The following is an 18,746-nucleotide window of genomic DNA, read 5'->3' on the forward strand; positions in this document are numbered from 1 at the left end:
TCCCGGTCCGGTACGGGCGCAGCACCGAGGGTTGCGATCCCGTTGCCGGTCCCGGTCCGGTACGGGCGCGACACTGAGGGTTGTGATCCGTTGCCGGACACGAATAAATAAATAAATAAATAAATAAAAGACAGATATTTGTCCAACTCTACTTTGTATATGCTGTAGATAAGGAAATTGAAGCCCAGAGAATTTAAGTGATTTGGCCAAGGGCAAACAGGAGGCAAAGCCGGAAGTAAAACCAAGGTTTTATATTCCCAGTTAGGCGCTCTTTCCATTATACCAGTCTGGTATAGGATGGGATAGACTATGGTGGGTGGACTGTGGTGAGTGAGAGAATCTTCCTTTAAAACGTAACAATAGGTGGAGAGGTTAAGTAAATTGCCACAAGATCACATGTCCCCTGAACAATTGTAGTGGTACTGAAAATGAGCCCAAGTCTCTGGAATAGCTTGTCTAGGATTACTGGAAAACTCAGAGCTCCTCCACTTGAGAAGATAGAATACTGGGGCTAACACGAATACCATCCTTCCCCCCAGAAGCACTACTCTTAGCACTGCACTTTTTAGACTCCATCCTAAGAAGGGTTAATAAACCACAGGGATTAATAGGGAGTAAATTAAAAAGCAGTTTATTTTTCTTTCTCTACATTTGCCTGCCCAGCTTCAGAAAAACTGAGCCAAGGGTCAATTAATGAAAAATTAGAAAAGTGGGGAAATAGAAATATGTGGTAAAGAATGGAGAGTTAGGCAGCTTGAGTTTTGGTCCTGGTTCTACCACCAACAGTGGTGTTCGCTTTTCACAAAGTACTTCACCTCATAAAATTTATAAAATGAGGAAACTACTAGATAATGTGATGTCTAAGGCTCCCAAATTGTAATGTTCTATGATTCTAAATGGATCCCTCTTTGCAGGAAAAGGTACACATGAAAAGTTGAAGGCAAACTGAACTTTGGGAAGCCATATATAATTTTTAATGCAACAGGAATGTGCCCTATTTGATACATCAATGAATCCTATAATTTGGATTTTCGTTTATAGGGCTTTCTTATAACAGTGTATACCCATTAAACAAAAAGGACACATACATCAATTATCAGTTCTAAGAAACGGGAAAAGGGGTAGTAGTCAACTCTGAAGGACTTTCAACTTAATCCATGGACTTCCTTGCTGCCTACTTAAGATAGTTATTAGGAATATATATGGCCATTTAAAATTCAACAAGTTATTATTTAGCAATGGACATCATATTTTGTAGTGAAGATAGAGAGACACTTTGAGAAACAGAGAAAAAGTCCTTGACTTAATTCACTAAAAAAAGTGGTGGAAATGGAGAAATGAATTGAGAATTGACATTAATAAAACTTAAGATCCCATAGTATAAAAGAAGGGAAAACAAATAACAAAATTAAGACATCAATAGGCTTAAGAAAACAGTAGTATGAAAACCAAGAACAAAGATGTTCAGAAGAATTCAAGTTCCTTAAAATACATATTTGTGGGGCCGGCCCAGTGGCGCACTGCTACAGTGCGCTGCTTGGGAGCGTGGCGGTGCTCCCGCCGAGGGTTTGGATCCCACATACAGACCGGCCGCTCACTGGCTGAGCGAGGTGCGGGCGCAACACCGAGGGTTGCGATCCCGTTGCCGGTCCCAGTCCGGTACGGACGCGACACTGAGGGTTGCGATCCGTTGCCGGTCACAAAAAAAGACAAAAAGGAAAAAAAAAAAAAATACATATTTGTGTTTGCTGTACAAACATATAGAAACCTGGAAGATACTATACTACTATCAGTGGTTACCTGTGCAGGGAGATAGGAAGTGGGCAGATGAGGGACAGGTGTAAAATGGAAACGTTTTCCAAATACTTTTGAATGTTTAACCATGTAAATATATTATCTTTTTAAAAAATTAAATAAATAAATTTCAATGTTCCTTAAATTCAGTTATTTGTAGCAAATGGTTAAAAAAACAAGAAAGCCAAAGAAAGGAGGCGTTAAAATGCAAAGGAAATACAAAGTTGTAGCATTGGGAGGTCTGAGACAATTCAAAGAGAGGGTGATCTAAGTTGTTTGCAGTGAACAGCTGGAAAAGTCAGTGAGACACTGAACAAAGATCTCAGAAACTTATGATAGCCAAACCAGCACCAGCTAGAACAAACAGCATCTTGAAAATGTGATGCACAACTCTTAGGGGCCCTGTGTCCCTCGGGAGTATGAAATCCACAATGGGATGAAACTAGAACTTTACTAACATGGATCTAGATCTCTCTTACCACTTAAAAGAAAGAGAAAAGGAAATGAGAAACAAGTTTCTGAGAGTTCCAAAGATGAATAATCACTTAGAAAATGAAACCTAAAAGAAAAGATCAAGGATTCCACTTGTATCATTTCACAAAGAAAAGAGATTCTATTTTGCCAAGAATTATTTAAGGCAGCTTTTGAAAAACAAACAGGAAGAAATGTCTTTTTTTTTGGGGGGGGGGGGTAGCTAGGGGGTTCAGTGATCAAACCCTGGACCTTGCTGTCAGCACCACGTTCTAACCAACTGAGCTAATCGGCCAGCCAAGGAAAATCCTCTTAAAGTCATTTCTACCCTTATGATTTTTTGATTTGTGGGTTAATTTCTCAGTGTGCTTCCTTGTAGGGAAGGCCATGCTAATTAAGCCTAGTACAAGGCCTAAGTTAGTAAGAAGTGAAGGAGTTAAAATATGCTATTCTGTCCTATTGACTATGTAAGTTAAAGACACTTGAAAAATGGCAGGTGCAAAAAGATCACTTTGATCTTCCTGCTATTTCTTAAAAGCAGAAGATGAAATTCCCCTGTGAAAGACTCTATACTAAAGGGAAGTCAACACCCTTATCTTCAAGGAAGAGGAACTGAGACAGTGAAAACCGTACACACCTTGTTAGAATAACTCTTTATCTTTTAATCCTCCCCACATCATTTAGTTGCTTCTTAACAACTTACTATTCTTTGTCCAATTCAGTACTTAAGTAACCAACCCTAACTGCTTCTTTGAGTCTTCATTTCTGTATGAGAGCTCCCGTGCCATGTAAACCTTGTATTAGGTTTTTCTCCTGCTAATGTTACGTCAGTTTAATTCTCAGACCCAGCTGGGATCCTAAGAGGATGGAGGTGGAGTTTTGCTGCCCCTACAAAAGTATTAGTAATGCCAGTGAAGATCTATAAGTAAACTTGGGCGAGCACATTATTTTTAATCAACTGAAAAATCTGTCATTTAAACGTACAATTAACACTTCTGAAGTGCTAGCAATGTTCTTTCTTGGCCTGGTGTTAGTTTGTTTGCTTTATAATAACCATTAAGCTAAACATTTATGCTTTATGAACTTTTCTACATGGTGGTATGTTAAAATAATTTTTTTTTAAAATTACACACAAAAAATACAATCAAAGTTATCCTTTCCAGGAACAATTTACACTTGTGGTGAGGCCAAAGGCTGACGTCTGACTTTCTATCATGAAGAGCCAATCTCCTAATGGAGTTCTGTCAACAATTTGGCCTATCCAAGGAATAACACCCATCAGGACCAAAGACCTGCTCTCTTTGGTGAGTCCTCACTTCCAAGACTAGCCATTGAAATCTGAGGCACTGGGAACAAAAAGAGGCTGTCTATAGGGTAGGAACCATGGAAAAGGGTACACAAAGGAAAACTGGGCTCTGACAACTAAAAGCTCTCTATATTTTCCATACCCTAAGTCAAGTTTAAAAAAATGAAGTTTAATTTGCATTTGAGTAGGAAAAATATTTCAGGCCCAGAGAGATGAAGGGCTTGCTAAAACTCATGAATTAATTTTGAGAAGTTTTTTTTTCTTCATTTCTTTCTTTCTTCCCCCCACTAAATTATTTGTGGTTGCTTAGATTACACATATACTAAAAAAATGTGAATAATATGGTGAATTATGATAGAGTCAGAATTTCTTACTTCCAGTCTACTGTTCTCTACATAATACCATGTTTTGTTCCTCAAACTTTCTAGATTTCTCAGCAGAAGATACAGACTGCTGGTTCCACTTTCTATTACATAGCTGTTCTGAGCTGGAGCAGTACACAGGTGAAGGACCATTTTGTATAGAGAACATCTTACCTGCTTTTGTCATCCTGAACTAAGAATGCCTATACAACTATAGCTAAGTCAGGAAATCTATGGATCTAATCTTACTTCTGTTCCAGAATGAAACCAAAAAATCTGAAATTTCTTCCAAAATTGAAAGACTGAAAGGCAATTTGGTTAAGGGAAGTTTATAGGGGCAGTATTGTTAACAAAGGCAGTTTTACTTAAATTTTATATCTGTAAACATATAATCACACAAAGCCATTTCCCCCCTAATCTGGAAAAACCTATCAATCTAATTCTTTAAATGATATATGTCAAATGAGGGGTCCCCTTAAACAGTGTCTGATGTCAGTCCTCAGGATTCAATGGCTAATGACTTGGTTGGTGGATTATCCAGGAGGCTTTTCCACTTGCTGCCTTGTTTCAGAAGATAATCACAACAAAGAAACCCAAGACTGAGTCAAATATTTGGGAAGTTTAAAACCCTTTGCCAAATGAAGATGGATATTTCTTTCACCTGTGCTCCCTACTTGCAGGAATAACAAAATTGAGTCTCCTGCAAGAATCAGGGCTGCAAGAATCAATCCAAATGACTGTGTAACAAGGCCAAAGACCTAGAGTCTCTCCTCACTGGCCCAGTTTGCCTTATTCTGTTGTTCTATTCCTGTCCCCAACAACTATGCTCTAATATCACGAAGAGAGCTGGACAAGAGAGCAAATCCATTATTTCCACTATATTAACAAGAGGTTCTGTTGTTGCAATAGGAACATCATTTAAAGATAGTTCAGTCTCTCCTCACTGGCCCAGTTTGCCTTATTCTGTTGTTCTATTCCTGTCCCCAACAACTATGCTCTAATATCACGAAAAGAGCTGGACAAGAGAGCAAATCCATCATTTCCACTATATTAACAAGAGGTTCTGTTGTTGCAATAGGAACATCATTTAAAGATAGTTCTGAATGTGTGTGTGAGAGAGATTCTATAGGGCTGTACCATCTTTTACTATCCCATCTTTTTTGGGCTCTATTAAATTCTCCCATTTCATCTATGTCCTCTTTTTCTGATCTGGCCTGGAGCCAAAAACAGAAGTCTTATCTACAGAGTTAACAATTGCCGAGACCCACAAAAATAGACCCTTAGCAGCAAATAAACTGAAAAATGATTTCCATAAACCAGAACTGAAACAAAAGGTTAACTACTTATCCAAACTTTGGCAAAAAGACACAGTCCTTTCTCCCTCAGGTCCCCTAAGCCTGTTAGGAAAGGCGTATCTGCAGCTGCTCCTCCTCCTCCAACTCACTTTCTGCGTCAAATAGTATGGGTCAAAGTCCTCCAGGGGAACCGCAACCAGGCCTTGAGGGATGTCCCCATAGATGAAAGGCAAACTCTTCCCTGCTTCCAGGTCACTGTTTGGCTTGGGCTTGCTGTCCTCATCATCCTCCCGATGACTGCCATCGGCCTTTGGCGGTTTCTTGAGCTTGCTCTCAGCAATGCGCCTCTCAATGTTTGCCAGTGACTCAGGGGTGAAAGGCTTGAAACTATCAGGGCCTGGTGGTGCAAGCAGCCGTGCTGCCATCTTCTCATCCTGCAGCAGCTTCGTTAGTTATGCTGCGTCCAGGACAGGTCAGCTCTGGAGAAACAGCAACAAAGACATTAATCAATCACTGCTCTAAAAAGAGGCCACACTAAATTATCTCACTCTCAACCTTTATTCACAACCTTCGTCCTTGGCAACACATAGCTTCTTCCACAACATGGTTATTTCTCCCTTCAGAAAATATGGACTAGGTGATGTTCATAACCACCCCTCAGAGGAATGATCAGTGAGGGAGATCAAAAGATAGGAATCTCCTGAACTGCTAGCATTTATTACATTTACTTAGATGCAACTCACTGTTTGGGACCACATACGACAAAAAAGATATATCCCTAATCCTAAAAGGAACTTCTATTCTAAACTAATAAGGCATACTTAACATTACCTAGGGGCATATGTAGCTCTGGAGTCCTTATATGCTCAAGTCACCTTCCTTTCCTGGAACTCCACTCCCCAAGGAATACTCTTCCTATCAAGGGCAACACAAGGGTGAATTGTCACTCTTCTCAAATTTCAGTTTCTGAAAACAAAACAAACCCTTCAAAACTTTGGAGGCACAAAATAAAGATAAATTAGCTTCCATTTGTTTTAGTTCTTCCATTTCAAGTTATTTTTCAATTCACCAAATTGTGTAAAATCTATCCAATATAAAGGTCCGGAACCATCTTCTTCAATGATCAAGCTCCTGCCATGGACAAACGCAAAGCACCTTTTTTGTGGAGAGGGCAGATACTGCCCTAAGTACCTCCCACTAAGCAACAATGAGAAAAAGCCAATGGGAGCAGAATCCTAGAGATGTCCTCTGCTGCAACATCACTGCAGCATTGCAGCCTGAGCAGCACAGAAAGGCCTGTGACTCCAGAGAGGCTCCATGGGAGGCTAGATACACAACCAAAATTCCCTTCTACAATAAAAAGTGAAGTGACACCACATGAGAGCCAATGATTTCTCAGCACGGTATTTGAAATGCCCATTTCCGTTCATGTTTATACATAGTCCTAGGTTATTTAAATACATGACATGAAATGGAGGAATCCCTGGTGTCAAAAGCAACAGTTGTTCAGTTCCTGCCACAAAAGGACGTGGGTCTACTATGAAGACCTCAGGGCTGTGCTGGCAGTTCACCTGATGCCAGGGGTGATCCTTTTTTTCTTTTAGTTTTGTAAGCACCACAAGGACAATCTAGGAAAATTATTAAAAGGCTAAAGATTGTTCTTTCCCCTTCTACTTAGCCCTCCGGGTCCACTTCAAGGCAAGTACACATAAAATTTGAAGTTCCTCAAGAGAACAGTAGTAGAATTAGCTCTAAATTATTTGGGAGTGAAATACTCAAGGGCTCTTTCCATAAATCCACCTGCTGAGATTCCAGATCTCCCCAGGGTGATGATTGCTAAGTGCTGCCAGACAGTGTGTAGTGTCTCTATGCAGGCTCATCAGCTCACTCGCTTATAGCATGGGGCTAAGGAAGCCAGAACCACAGTTTGCCCCCACACAGACCAGTTAGCTTCACATTGCACAAGGAAACACTGTTCCACAGATGGTGGGGTCAGAGAAATCATTCCCATGTAAGAAGCATAGGATTTTAGAGCTGCGAGGGATTTTACAGATCCAGTCCATTCCATTTTACAGATGAGAAAACTTGGGGTCCTAAGAGAATAAACAACTTGCCCAAAGTCACAGGGCTAGAATAAAAATCACAACCAAAGAGCTCTGATGCTGCAACTCATATTTCTTTTATTATAGCAAATGTTGGTTATCTTCCTCCTATCCTATCCTATCTCCCATTACTCTAACAGGAATAGTGGGGTTCATTAAGTAACAAGGAAATGCTATGGCTTTACTGATCCAAGACTTTGTTTACAGTGGTTTCCCCAACCTAGAATTTCATTTGCCTCATTCCTTTCCTCCATCTATCTCTGCATTGCCCCCCTATAAATCCCTACTCCCCCACAAATCCTTCCCACCAAATCCAGCCTTTACTGTTTTCCCTTCTGTATGCCATCATGATCTTAGCTAACATTTATTGCGTACTATGTTTCGAGCATCGTTTCAAGCATCCTCCTTGTGTTAACTAATTTAATCTCTAGAACAAGATATGAAGTAGATATTATTATCATCACCTTTTAACAGATGAAGAAACAGAGGCACAGAGAACTAATGTAACTTGTCCAAAGTTACACAGCTATAAAATCAGCTGTGTCAGGATTCAACAAAGTCAGGATTCAAAACACCCTATATACACTTGTTTTGGCACTTAATCATTGTTGAATTATACCATATAGCATATAGACTCCCAGAGGTCTAAAACTTCTGCATCCCTTTCATAGAGAATAGGATTATACCTGGAACCCATAATGAGACCAAATACCTGGGACTCCTTGGCTCCTACATCTGTGCTCATTCTTTTTTTTTTTTTTTTTGGTCTTTTGTCTTTTTCCGTGTCCGGCAACGGATTGCAACCCTCAGTGTTGCCCCTACACCGGACCGGGGCCCGGCAACGGGATCGCAACCCTCGGTGTTGCTCCCGTGCCTCGCTCAGCCAGTGAGCGGGAACCGGTCTGTATGTGGGATCCGAACCCTCGGGTGGGAGCGCGGCAGCGCTTCCCAAGCGGCGCACTATCCAGTGCGCCACTGGGCCGGCCCCCTCATTCTTAATCCTAAATCACTCTGTTCCTACTCAGAGGACAAACAACACTGTGCAAATAAGTCATTAAAGATGTTGACTAACTGTTGTGATCTAATTGCAGGCACTGGGTTGTTCACAGCAGTCCACAGATAAGTCCTATGCTTTTGCTTTCAGATCCTGTTTCCTCCTCTTTCTCCAAGGCCAAGTCCCCTCAGTTATTCTTGCTCTCCATCCCTTTTTCAGTCTTTTGTTTTCCTTCCTGTATCTTCTCCCATTACATCTTCATCCCCCACTCTCTCTTTGTTTGGCTTAAGTGACACTATGTTATCCTGGTTCTAACCACAGCTGCAGTCTCCAATCACCTCTTCCTTTCCTAAGTGCTGGCCTTCTGAAATTTCTGTTACACTCTTTCTTTTAGGGATCTCTTCTACTCAAGATAATCCACACACAGGTGATTTTCGGATTTCTTTCACCAGCCCTGACTTCTCTTCTGAGTCTCACAGTTGTCTCAAGGGGACTTGCCACCACTTCAAAATTAAAGCATTTAAAACCACTTATCTTAGTTCCAAAACCAACTCCTCCTCCTGGCTTTCTTATTTCTGTTACCGGGACCATCGTTTTTCCAGCCATCTAACATGGAACCTCATCATCTCTGCCCAGTCCTCCTTTGCTGTCCACACCCAACCAGTCACCAGCCTTAACAATTCTTCCTTCACAGTTTCCATTTTCAACAGTCCTGCACTAATTCAGGTCTTATTACAAGTTTCCCCACTGGTGGACTAGTCCTCAGTCCACCAGGCACATCTCCAAAGATCACTTTCCCTAAAAACCTGCTTTCCTTATAATCTACCATTTATAAGACTGATTCCAAATTTCTGCTATTTCACTGCCATTCAAGGCCTTCTAAATATCCTCTCGTTTCTCAAATATCCTCTTCTACTGCTTCCCTGTAAGAACATCTGCTCTGATGACTGTTGTTTTTCTAGTTTTTTTCAAGGCATAACATAATACAATAAAGCGCACAAACCTTAAGAGCACAGCTTATTTTGTACATATGTGTACATCTGTGTAACCACCACTCAGATCAAGATATATTAAGATTTATTTCCAGCACCCCAGATGGCTCTCTTGAGCTCCCTTGTCAATAACTACCCCCAGCAAAGGCTACCCTGATATCTATCACCACAGATTATTTTTGCTTTTTCTTGAACTTCATATAAGTAGAATAAAATGTACTCTTTGGGTCTGGCTTCTTTCACTCAACACTATTTCTGCGAAATTCATCTTTGTTATGTACACAGCAGTAGTTCATTCTTTTTATTGTTGTGTAGTATTCCGTGTTTGAATGTAGCACAATTTTCTTATCCATTGTACTTTGATAGGCATTTATAGTTTTAAGCTATTATGAATGAAGGTTGCTGAGAACTTTCTTGTATATGTCTTTTGATGGCCATACATACTCATTTCTTTTTGGTATATATTTAGAGTTAGTGATATTCCTACCAGCAATATAAGAGGGTTCCAGTTGCTCCATATCCTCACCAACACTTGGAAATTACAGTCTTCTTAATTTTACCCATTCTGGTGGGAGTTAACACACACACACACACACACACACTACATATAGCTCATAGTTTAAAAAAATTTATTGAGGTTAAAATTTAATTATATTTAAAATTAACCATGTCAAAGTGAACAATTTAGTGGCAATTAATACATTCACAACTACCACCACTATTTAGTTTCAAAACATTTCCATCACTCCAAAGTAACCCCTTACCCTTAAGCAGTTTCTCTACATTCCCTCTCCACTTCCCCCATCTCCTGGTAACCATCAATCAATATTCTGTCTGTATTGACTTATCTATTCTGAATATTTCATATAAATGTAATCATATAAATGTGAGCTTTTGTGTCTGATTTCTTCACTTAGCATAATGTTTTCAAGGTTCATCCACATTGTAGCATGTACAGGTACTCATTCCTTCCTACGGATAAGTAATATTCTGCTAAATGTATCTACCGTAATTTGTTTATCCATTCATCCATTCACAGACATTTGGGTTCTTTCCACCATTTGGCTATTATGAGAGTGTTGCACATGTACTAGTGTTAGTACCTGTAGTGGACTGATATATGTCCCCCCAAAACTCACTGAAGTTTGAATTGTGTCCCCCAAGTTTACGTATTAGAATCTTAGCCCCCACTGTGACTGTTAAGAGGGTGGGAAATCCTATTACGGTAATTGAAAGGTGGAGCCTTAAATAGGTGATTGGATTGTAGGACCATGCCATAGTGAATAGATTAAAAATGGTGGTCAAGGGCGTGGTTCTAAGGGCTTTAAAAGAAGAGGAGAGTCTGTCTTTCTTGCTCTCTCTGCTCTCTCTGCTTCCACCATCTTGCAGTGTGAGATCCCTGGGTCACTGACACCACCACCAAATGGACTTTGGACTTCCCAGTCTTAGAAACTGTAAGCAATAAATTTCATTAACCATGCCATAGTGAATAGATTAAAAATGGTGGTCAAGGGCGTGGTTCTAAGGGCTTTAAAAGAAGAGGAGAGTCTTTCTTTCTTGCTCTCTCTGCTCTCTCTGCTTCCACCATCTTGCAGTGTGAGATCCCTGGGTCACTGTCACCACCACCAAATGGACTTTGGACTTCCCAGTCTTAGAAACTGTAAGCAATAAATTTCATTTTTCTTATAGTTACCCAGTTCCATGTATCCTGTTATAAGCAACATAAAACAGACTAATACAGTACCTATTTTCAATTCTTCTGAATATATATCTAAGAGTGAAATTGCAGGGTCATATGGTAATTGTATGTTTAATTTTTTTGAGGAACTACCCAACTGTTTTCCACAATGGTTGAACCATACTGCATTTCAGCCAGCAACCTAAGAAGGTTACAATTTCTCCACGTCCTTGACAATGCTTATTACTTTCTCTTTTCTTCTTCTTTTTTTAATTACAGCCATCCTAGTGGGAATAAAGTTGTAACTCATTGTGGTTTTGATTTACATTTCTCTAATGATATTAGTGCATTTTTTTCATGTGTTTATTGGCTCACTATAGTTTTAATTTGTATTTGTCTGCTGGTATTGAGTACCTTTCAATAGATTCATTGGCCATTTAGATATTCTCCTTTGTGAAGAGCTGATTTAAGTCTTTGCCCACTTTTTTCTATTACGTTATCTACATTTTTCTTACTTGTTTGGGGAAATTCTTTACATATTATCCATACAAGTTGTCTGTCAGATATATTTAAAATATTTCCATACTGTTTACTTTCTTAATGTTGTCTTTTGATAAACAATAGTTCTTAAATTTACTGAAATCCAATCTATTAATATTTTCTTTCATGTTAGTACTTTTTTGTTCTGTTTAAGAAATCTTTGCCTATCCTAAGGTTATGCAGGTATTCTCCTATGTTTTATTCTAGAAGCTATATTGTTTTACCTTTCTCATTTAGACTTGCAAACCACATAGAATTGATTTTTGTATATGGTGTAAGGTAGAGGTAAAGATTCATTTTTTCCTGCATGGATATACAACTGACCTAGCACCACTTAATAAAATGTCTGGTCACTGCCACTTTCATTGACTACTAAATATACTTTTGTTTTCTTGTTTTAACCTCCTGAAGCCTTTCTTTCTTACTAAGCTCTGTTCATCCATTAAAATCAACTCAAATGCCTCCTCTTTCTGAAGAAATTATCTTACAAAAAGTAAAAGTAAACTTTTTAGATTTATAAAGAACTTAGAGATCATCTAGCACAACATTCCTCAACTGCAAGTTAAGTAGGAGAGGATGAGTTGTCTAACTGCCAATTAGTGACACATGCAGAGCTATGACCCAGGTTTCTTGGTTTCCAATATAATGCTCTTTTCATTTAACCACACGGTCTCTTAGTCAATGCACCTTGTCCATCACACCATTACTATCTCACTGTTTGTCTTCCTGTAGTACTAAAGATGACACAGCCAGCCCAGATAATAAAGGAACGATAAAAGAGACTTTTGGCCCAGAGAATTCCAAGAGATTGAACTAGACTTAAAGCTGAAGCCAACAGATGGCTGGGGCTTTCTATTCTCCATTGTCCAAGAGGGTTAAGACCTTAAAATGTCAGCTGTGGCCTGGACACACACAAATAATGAAGAATCCAAATTAAGGCATATGGGTTGTGCTATGGATTGAATGTCCCCCCAAAGTTATTGAAGCTTGAATTGTGTTCCCCAAAAGTTTACTGTGTTGGAGGTGTGGTCCCCACTGTGACAGCATTAAGAGGGTGGGAAATCCTATCATGATAGTTGAAAGATGGTGCCTTGGAGAGGTGATTGGATTGTGAGGACTGCACCTTCGTGAATGGATTGATCTATTCTTGGAATAGTGGGCATGGTTCTTAGGGCTTTAAAAGGAGAGTGTGTGAGGAACTATCTATCTCTCTGCTCCACCATTTTCTTCCATGTGAGCCCCTGCATTGCTGTAAAGCCACCACCAAGAAGAACCTCACCAGATATGTTCCCTGGACTTTGGACATCCCAGCCTCTGAAACTGTAAGCAATAAATCTCATTTTCTTATGAATTATCCAGTTCCAGGTATTTTGTTATAAGCAACAGAAATGGATTAATACAGAGTGGAAAGGGGAAAGAAAACTGGCATTGAAGTGAGGTTATAATAGGGATTAATGGAAGAGAAGTCATCTAGGAGCTGTTAAAAGAAATACTCTAGGCAAGGGTACACAAGAAAATATGTTGGCAGGAGGATCAAATAAAAAAATAGCAAGCACAGTAGTATTAAAATCACGTCTGAGACTTGAACAAAGTTGGAGGACTCACACTTTGTGATATAAAAACTTACTACAAATAATCAAAACAGTTTGGTACTGGCATAAAGACAGACATATAGACCAATAGAATAGATTAGAAAGTCCAGAAATAAACCCTCACATAGATGGTCAAATAATTTTGACAAGGGTGCCAAGTCCAATCAGTGGGGAAAGGACAGTATTTTCAATAAAATATGCTGGGAAAATGATATCCACATGCAAAAGAATGAAGTTGGATCCTTAACTTATACCATATAAAAATTAACTCAAAATAAATCAAAGGCCAAAATCTAAGAGCTAAAACTATAAAGCTCTTAGAAAAACAACACAGGGGAAAAGGTTCATGATATTGGATTTGGCAATGATTTCTTGAATATGACACCAAACGCACAGGCAGCAAAAAATAGGTAAATCAGATTTCATCAAAATAAAAACTTTTGTGCATTAAAGTAGTAGCATTACTACTATCAAGAGAGTGAAAAGGCAACTCACAGAATGGGAGAAAATATTCACAAATCATATATCTGATAAACAATTAATACCCAGAATATATAAAAAAACTCCTATAACTCAACAACAAAAAAAAGCCCAGTTAAAGAACAAAGGACTTGAATAGACATTTCTCCAAGGAAGATATAAAAATGGCCAGTAAGCACATGAAAGGATGTTCAACACTCCTATAACTCAACAACAAAAAAAAGCCCAGTTAAAGAACAAAGGACTTCAATAGACATTTCTCCAAGGAAGATATAAAAATGGCCAGTAAGCACATGAAAGGATGTTCAACATCATTAATCATTAGGTTAATGCAAGTCAAAAATCAAAATTAGGTATCACTTCACAACCATTAGGATGGCTATTATATTAAAAAACAAAACAAGATTTCTTACTTAAAAAAAAAAAGAAAATAGCAAGTACTGAGGATGTGGAGAAATGGGAACTCTAGTGCACTGCTGGTGGGAATGTAAAATAGGGCAGCTACTATGGAAAATGGTATGGTGGTTCCTCAAAGAAATTAAACATAGAATTATCATAAGATCCAGCAATTCCAAAAGAATTGAAAGCAGGGACTTGAACAAATATTTGTACACCCATGTTCCCAGCAGCATTACTCACAATTGCCAAAAGGTGGAAACGATCCAAGTGTCCATGAATGTATACACAAATGGATGAATGGATAAACAAAATGCAATATATAGATATAATGAAATATTATGTAGCCTTAAAAAGGCAGGAAATCCTGACACATGCTACAATATGGATGAACCTTGAAAATGTTATGCTAAGTGAAATAAATCAGAAACAAAAGGACAAATATTGCATGGTACCACTTACATGAGGTACCTAGAACAGTAAAATACCTAGAGACAGGAAGTAGAATAGTGGTTACTAGGGGCTGAGGGGAGGATACAATGGGGAGTTATGCTTTAATTGGCACAGAGTTTCAGTTTGGGATGATGAAAACATTCTGGAGATGATGATGGAGATGGTTGCACAACAATGTGAATGTAACCTAATGTCACTGAAATGTACACTTAAATGGTTAAAACGGTAAATTTCGTTATGAATATTTTATCACAATTTTTTTTAAAAAGAGAGAGAAAAATTTACTATGCTCCCCCCCCCCCACTATATATGTTATAAAGTAGATTTCTGCATTGGATGGGCAGAAAGTTGGATTGAAATTTTAAAGATTTTTTTCTCAATTTAATAGAAGTCTTTTTCAAATGAAATCATATATGAAATGTCAACATGTAATTCGTATAACTTCGTATAATGTATGCTATACGAAGTTAACTATACTCTGATGAACAAGATAGCTCATACCTGTCTTCAGGGACCTTGCTATCTTCTGGGGTAGTAGACAAGTAAATAGGCAAAGTAAAGTATGATAAATCCTCCAACAAAGTAAAATAAGGCTTTTACAAAAATATATAAGCATGACACCTAACCAAGGTGAGATCAGGGAAGTTTTCCTGGAGAAAGTGACATCTTAGCTAAAGCCTGATTGATGGGGCTCGTGGTATGGGGGATGGCAAAAAAATGTTTAGAGCTTGTAGGAAGAAGGGACAGCATATTCAAGAGACTACAGACAACAGAAATCAAGCCACTTGGGTTGTGCAGACAGTTCGGTGTAAGTGGATTTCAGAAAATTAGCTGACAGATAAGTAGGTGCCACATCAGGAAGGCAAAGCCCTGTTATCATGGGGAGGAGATTTGATATTATTCTGAAGGCAATAGCAGATATTGAAAGCTTTTAAATAGGGGAAAAACTGATCAAAGTTACATTTTAGGTAGGTTATTCCAGCTACAGTGTACAGAATGAGTGGGGGAGGAGGAGGAATCAGATGTGGTAGGAACAAGATCAAAGCGAGGAAGACCAGGCAGAAGACTGTTATCGCAATTCAGTTGAGAGATAATGATGGCCTGAACCAGACAACAGTAGGGATAACGTACTGACCAGTCCTGTTGACTAATTAAAGGCGGTAGGTAAGATAGAAGGAAAACCAAGGAAGATGCCCAAATTTTTATCATGGGTAAATGGGTGGAAGGTAGTGAAATTCACTGAGACAGGGAATAAGATGCAATGCGTAGCTCTGGGGTTAAGATAACAACTTCACATTTGAACAAGCTGTGTCTGAGGTGCTTTGGTACATCCAAATGTCAAACAGGCAGCAGGATATGTGGTTCTGAAGCTCAAAGGAAAGATTTAATAAGAAGAATCAAAAAGAAGAGAAGCTTGATACAGAACTATAGCTAGACTCTGAGGACTGCATGCCAACTCTTTGCATGTTGATATATAGCTCATTTGGAATTAGCCAGAGGAGCAGCTCTGTACTGGGAGGAAGGTGGGTGGCTCTTATCATAGAGAAGAAATGCAGCCAGATGGATAGTTTACAATGTCCCACTCCCTGGGCTCCTCCTTCCTCCAACGACAACTCGTTGCTAGGCTGCCAATTCTCTACTTTGTCGTTTACAGATTTCATTTTGGGAAAATCTATAACAGTTCTAGAAATTGAAATAAAAACAATTTTGTCACACCTTAATCATTTTAAACACGAAAAACTGCAGTCTTAAGCCTCTCTTGATAACATCAAGATCTGGCTCTCCCTCCTACCAGGTCTTATGACCACTTCTCACCCTGGGGAATGTCAGCATCCATGCTAGCTGAGAGCCACCCTGTACATCCTTCTGTCTCACTGGATTCCCACCTAGTGAGGCCACTTCTGAAGTCTGTTATTCCAAAGCCTCACACCCATGAAATTACCCAAAGCTGATCTATTCGCCTCTGATTCTCAATCACTGGTCTCTCCTAATCCTTTTGAGATAGTCACTCTTTGTTGACTTACATATGTGGGGTCTTCAAAAAGTTCATGGAAAGATTTGCATTATCTTTTTAATTGCGCTTTTCCACAAACTTTTTGAAGTACCCCTGTATATGTCTTCCCACAAAAACACTTTGTAGGACCTGTTTATAGAACATTTTGAAAGAGGTCTAATATGGACATAAATGCAAGATTAACCACAATACGTATACTATCAGGAGATATTTGTGAACCTCTTATACTTTGAGTACTTGGATATTTTGATCTAAAAATGTTAAGAAAGATTCTTAGGTAAGAATTCATCTTATTTTGGGATCCTTTCTGGCTGCTCCCAGATGCCCCATGTGGCTTTGCCACTGCCCCTGTGGTGCTGTTAACTGCAGGGGCCACAGGGGCAGTAGGGAGGACACCAGGACACCTGGAAACTGAGAAATGAAAAAGAATGGGAAGACTAGAACATTGAAGATCGGTACAAAAATCCCAGGACAAATCTAAGAAGTTATATGGTAGAGAGAGTCTATGAAAGTAAAGAAGGTACTCAGTATAGAGAAATCTTCAGCCAGATTCCAGATTGCCATCAGAACAAGAAAACTCCTCCTGGAGTAAAACCAAGGGAAAGTAGTGTGTGTGGAGAAGACTGCATGTGTCATTTCATCCCTTAACAGGAACTTTAGGGCTCACACTGGTCACAAACCATATGAGTATCAGGAATATGAAGAGAATCTATATACATGTAAGGAATGTGGCAAAATCTTCATTTCTCTCGTAAGCATTCGAAGATACGTGATACTGCACACTGGAGATGGACCTAATAAATATAAGGTGTGTGGGAAAGCCTTTGCTTATTGCAGTTTATTTCGAATGCATGAAAGATCACACACTGGAGAGAAACCCTATCAATGTAAGCAGTGTGGTAAAGCCTTTAGTTGTTCTAGTCATTTTCGATATCATGAAAGGACTCACACTGAAGAGAAGCCCTATGAAAGTAACGAATGTGGGAAAGTATTTATTTGTCTCAAAAGTGCTTGAAAACACATGATAACACACATTCAAAATGGACCTTATAAATGTGAGGTGTGTGGGAAAGCCTTTGGTGCTCCTAGTGCATTTCAAAGACATGAAAGAACTCACACTGGAGAGAAACCCTATGAATGTAAGGAATGTGGGAAAGCCTACATTTGTTCCAGTTCTATTCGAAAATATGAAAGGACTCACACTGGAGAAAAATTCTATGAATGTAAGAAATGTGGAAAAGCTTTCAGTTATTCCAGTTCTGTCTGAAAACATGAAAAGACTCATACTGGAGAGAAAACTTATGAATGTAAGGAATGTGGGGAAGCCTTCAGTTCCCATTGAAGCATTCGAAAACACAAGAGATGGAACTTATAAATGTAAGGTGTACGGGAAAGCCTTTGCTCATTGTAGTTTATTTCCAATACATGAAAGAACAGACACTGGAGAGAAACCCTATAAATGTAAACAATGTGGTAAAGCCTTCAGTCATATAACTTCCTTTACAGACACGAAAAAATTCACACTGCAGAGAAGCCCTAAATAAATGATGTGAGAAAGCTTTCATTATCACACAACCTTTCTAGCACACATGAGAATGCATTGTGGAGAGATCCCGTATAAATGTTAAGCATGTGGGAAAGGCTTTAGTCATGTCAGTTCAATTCAAAGCCATAAAAGAACACACAGAGAAGAAACCCCTTGAATAAAAGCATGTGCAGAAGTCTTCAGTTGGCCCCTATGTAAGAAAGCACACTGGATCAAAAACCTGTAAATGTGAAAAACACAAGAAAGTTTTCAGTTTTAACAAATATTTTAAAGTCATATGAAGACTCCTAATGTATAGACATCCTATAAGTAATGTGAAAATCCTGAGGCAAAGTAATACGTGTAGACAGCTCCAGAAAATACAACAACCTGAAGGAAGAGTCTTAAAACTTATAAACATATTTTATCAGCAGCTCCTTATAGTAGATCTCCGGACTATGGATTTCTTATTCTTATTCTTGAAAATAAAACGTTGAACTGACAATTCTGTAAGTACTGCCTGGACAAGAGATTCTGGGACCTGAGACTTCTCATTATTTTGGGTCACAGATGTTTGTGGGGTTTCTGTTTAACTTCATCTGAGGATTTTAAACTATATAAATATTAGGCATTATTGTTTTGCTGCTATTTTGAGAAAAGGTTATGGTCATCTGTGCAGTGCCAGCCCATCGTGGGTTTTTCCCGTGACTACAGTGATATCTATACAAGTCCACCTTGGTTTCCCAGTTGAA

General features: G+C 38.9%; 1 protein-coding gene and 1 pseudogene across 1 annotated transcript in view; one reads left to right on the forward strand and one right to left on the reverse strand.

Annotated features, from left to right (window-relative positions):
• SCN8A (sodium channel, voltage gated, type VIII, alpha subunit) overlaps window positions 1-18,746 on the reverse strand; it is a 177,177-nt gene that overhangs the window by 120,233 nt on the left and 38,198 nt on the right. The window contains exon 2 of the mRNA XM_008566139.1: window positions 5,378-5,707. Within this exon, the coding sequence (XP_008564361.1) occupies window positions 5,378-5,653 (276 nt within the window). The 5' untranslated portion in view covers window positions 5,654-5,707. The remainder of the gene's footprint in view (window positions 1-5,377; window positions 5,708-18,746) is intronic.
• Window positions 15,671-18,009, forward strand: LOC103585241 (annotated as a pseudogene).

The sequence above is a fragment of the Galeopterus variegatus genome, unplaced genomic scaffold, assembly GCF_000696425.1.
Source record: "Galeopterus variegatus unplaced genomic scaffold, G_variegatus-3.0.2 Scaffold224, whole genome shotgun sequence".
Lineage (NCBI taxonomy): Eukaryota > Metazoa > Chordata > Mammalia > Dermoptera > Cynocephalidae > Galeopterus > Galeopterus variegatus.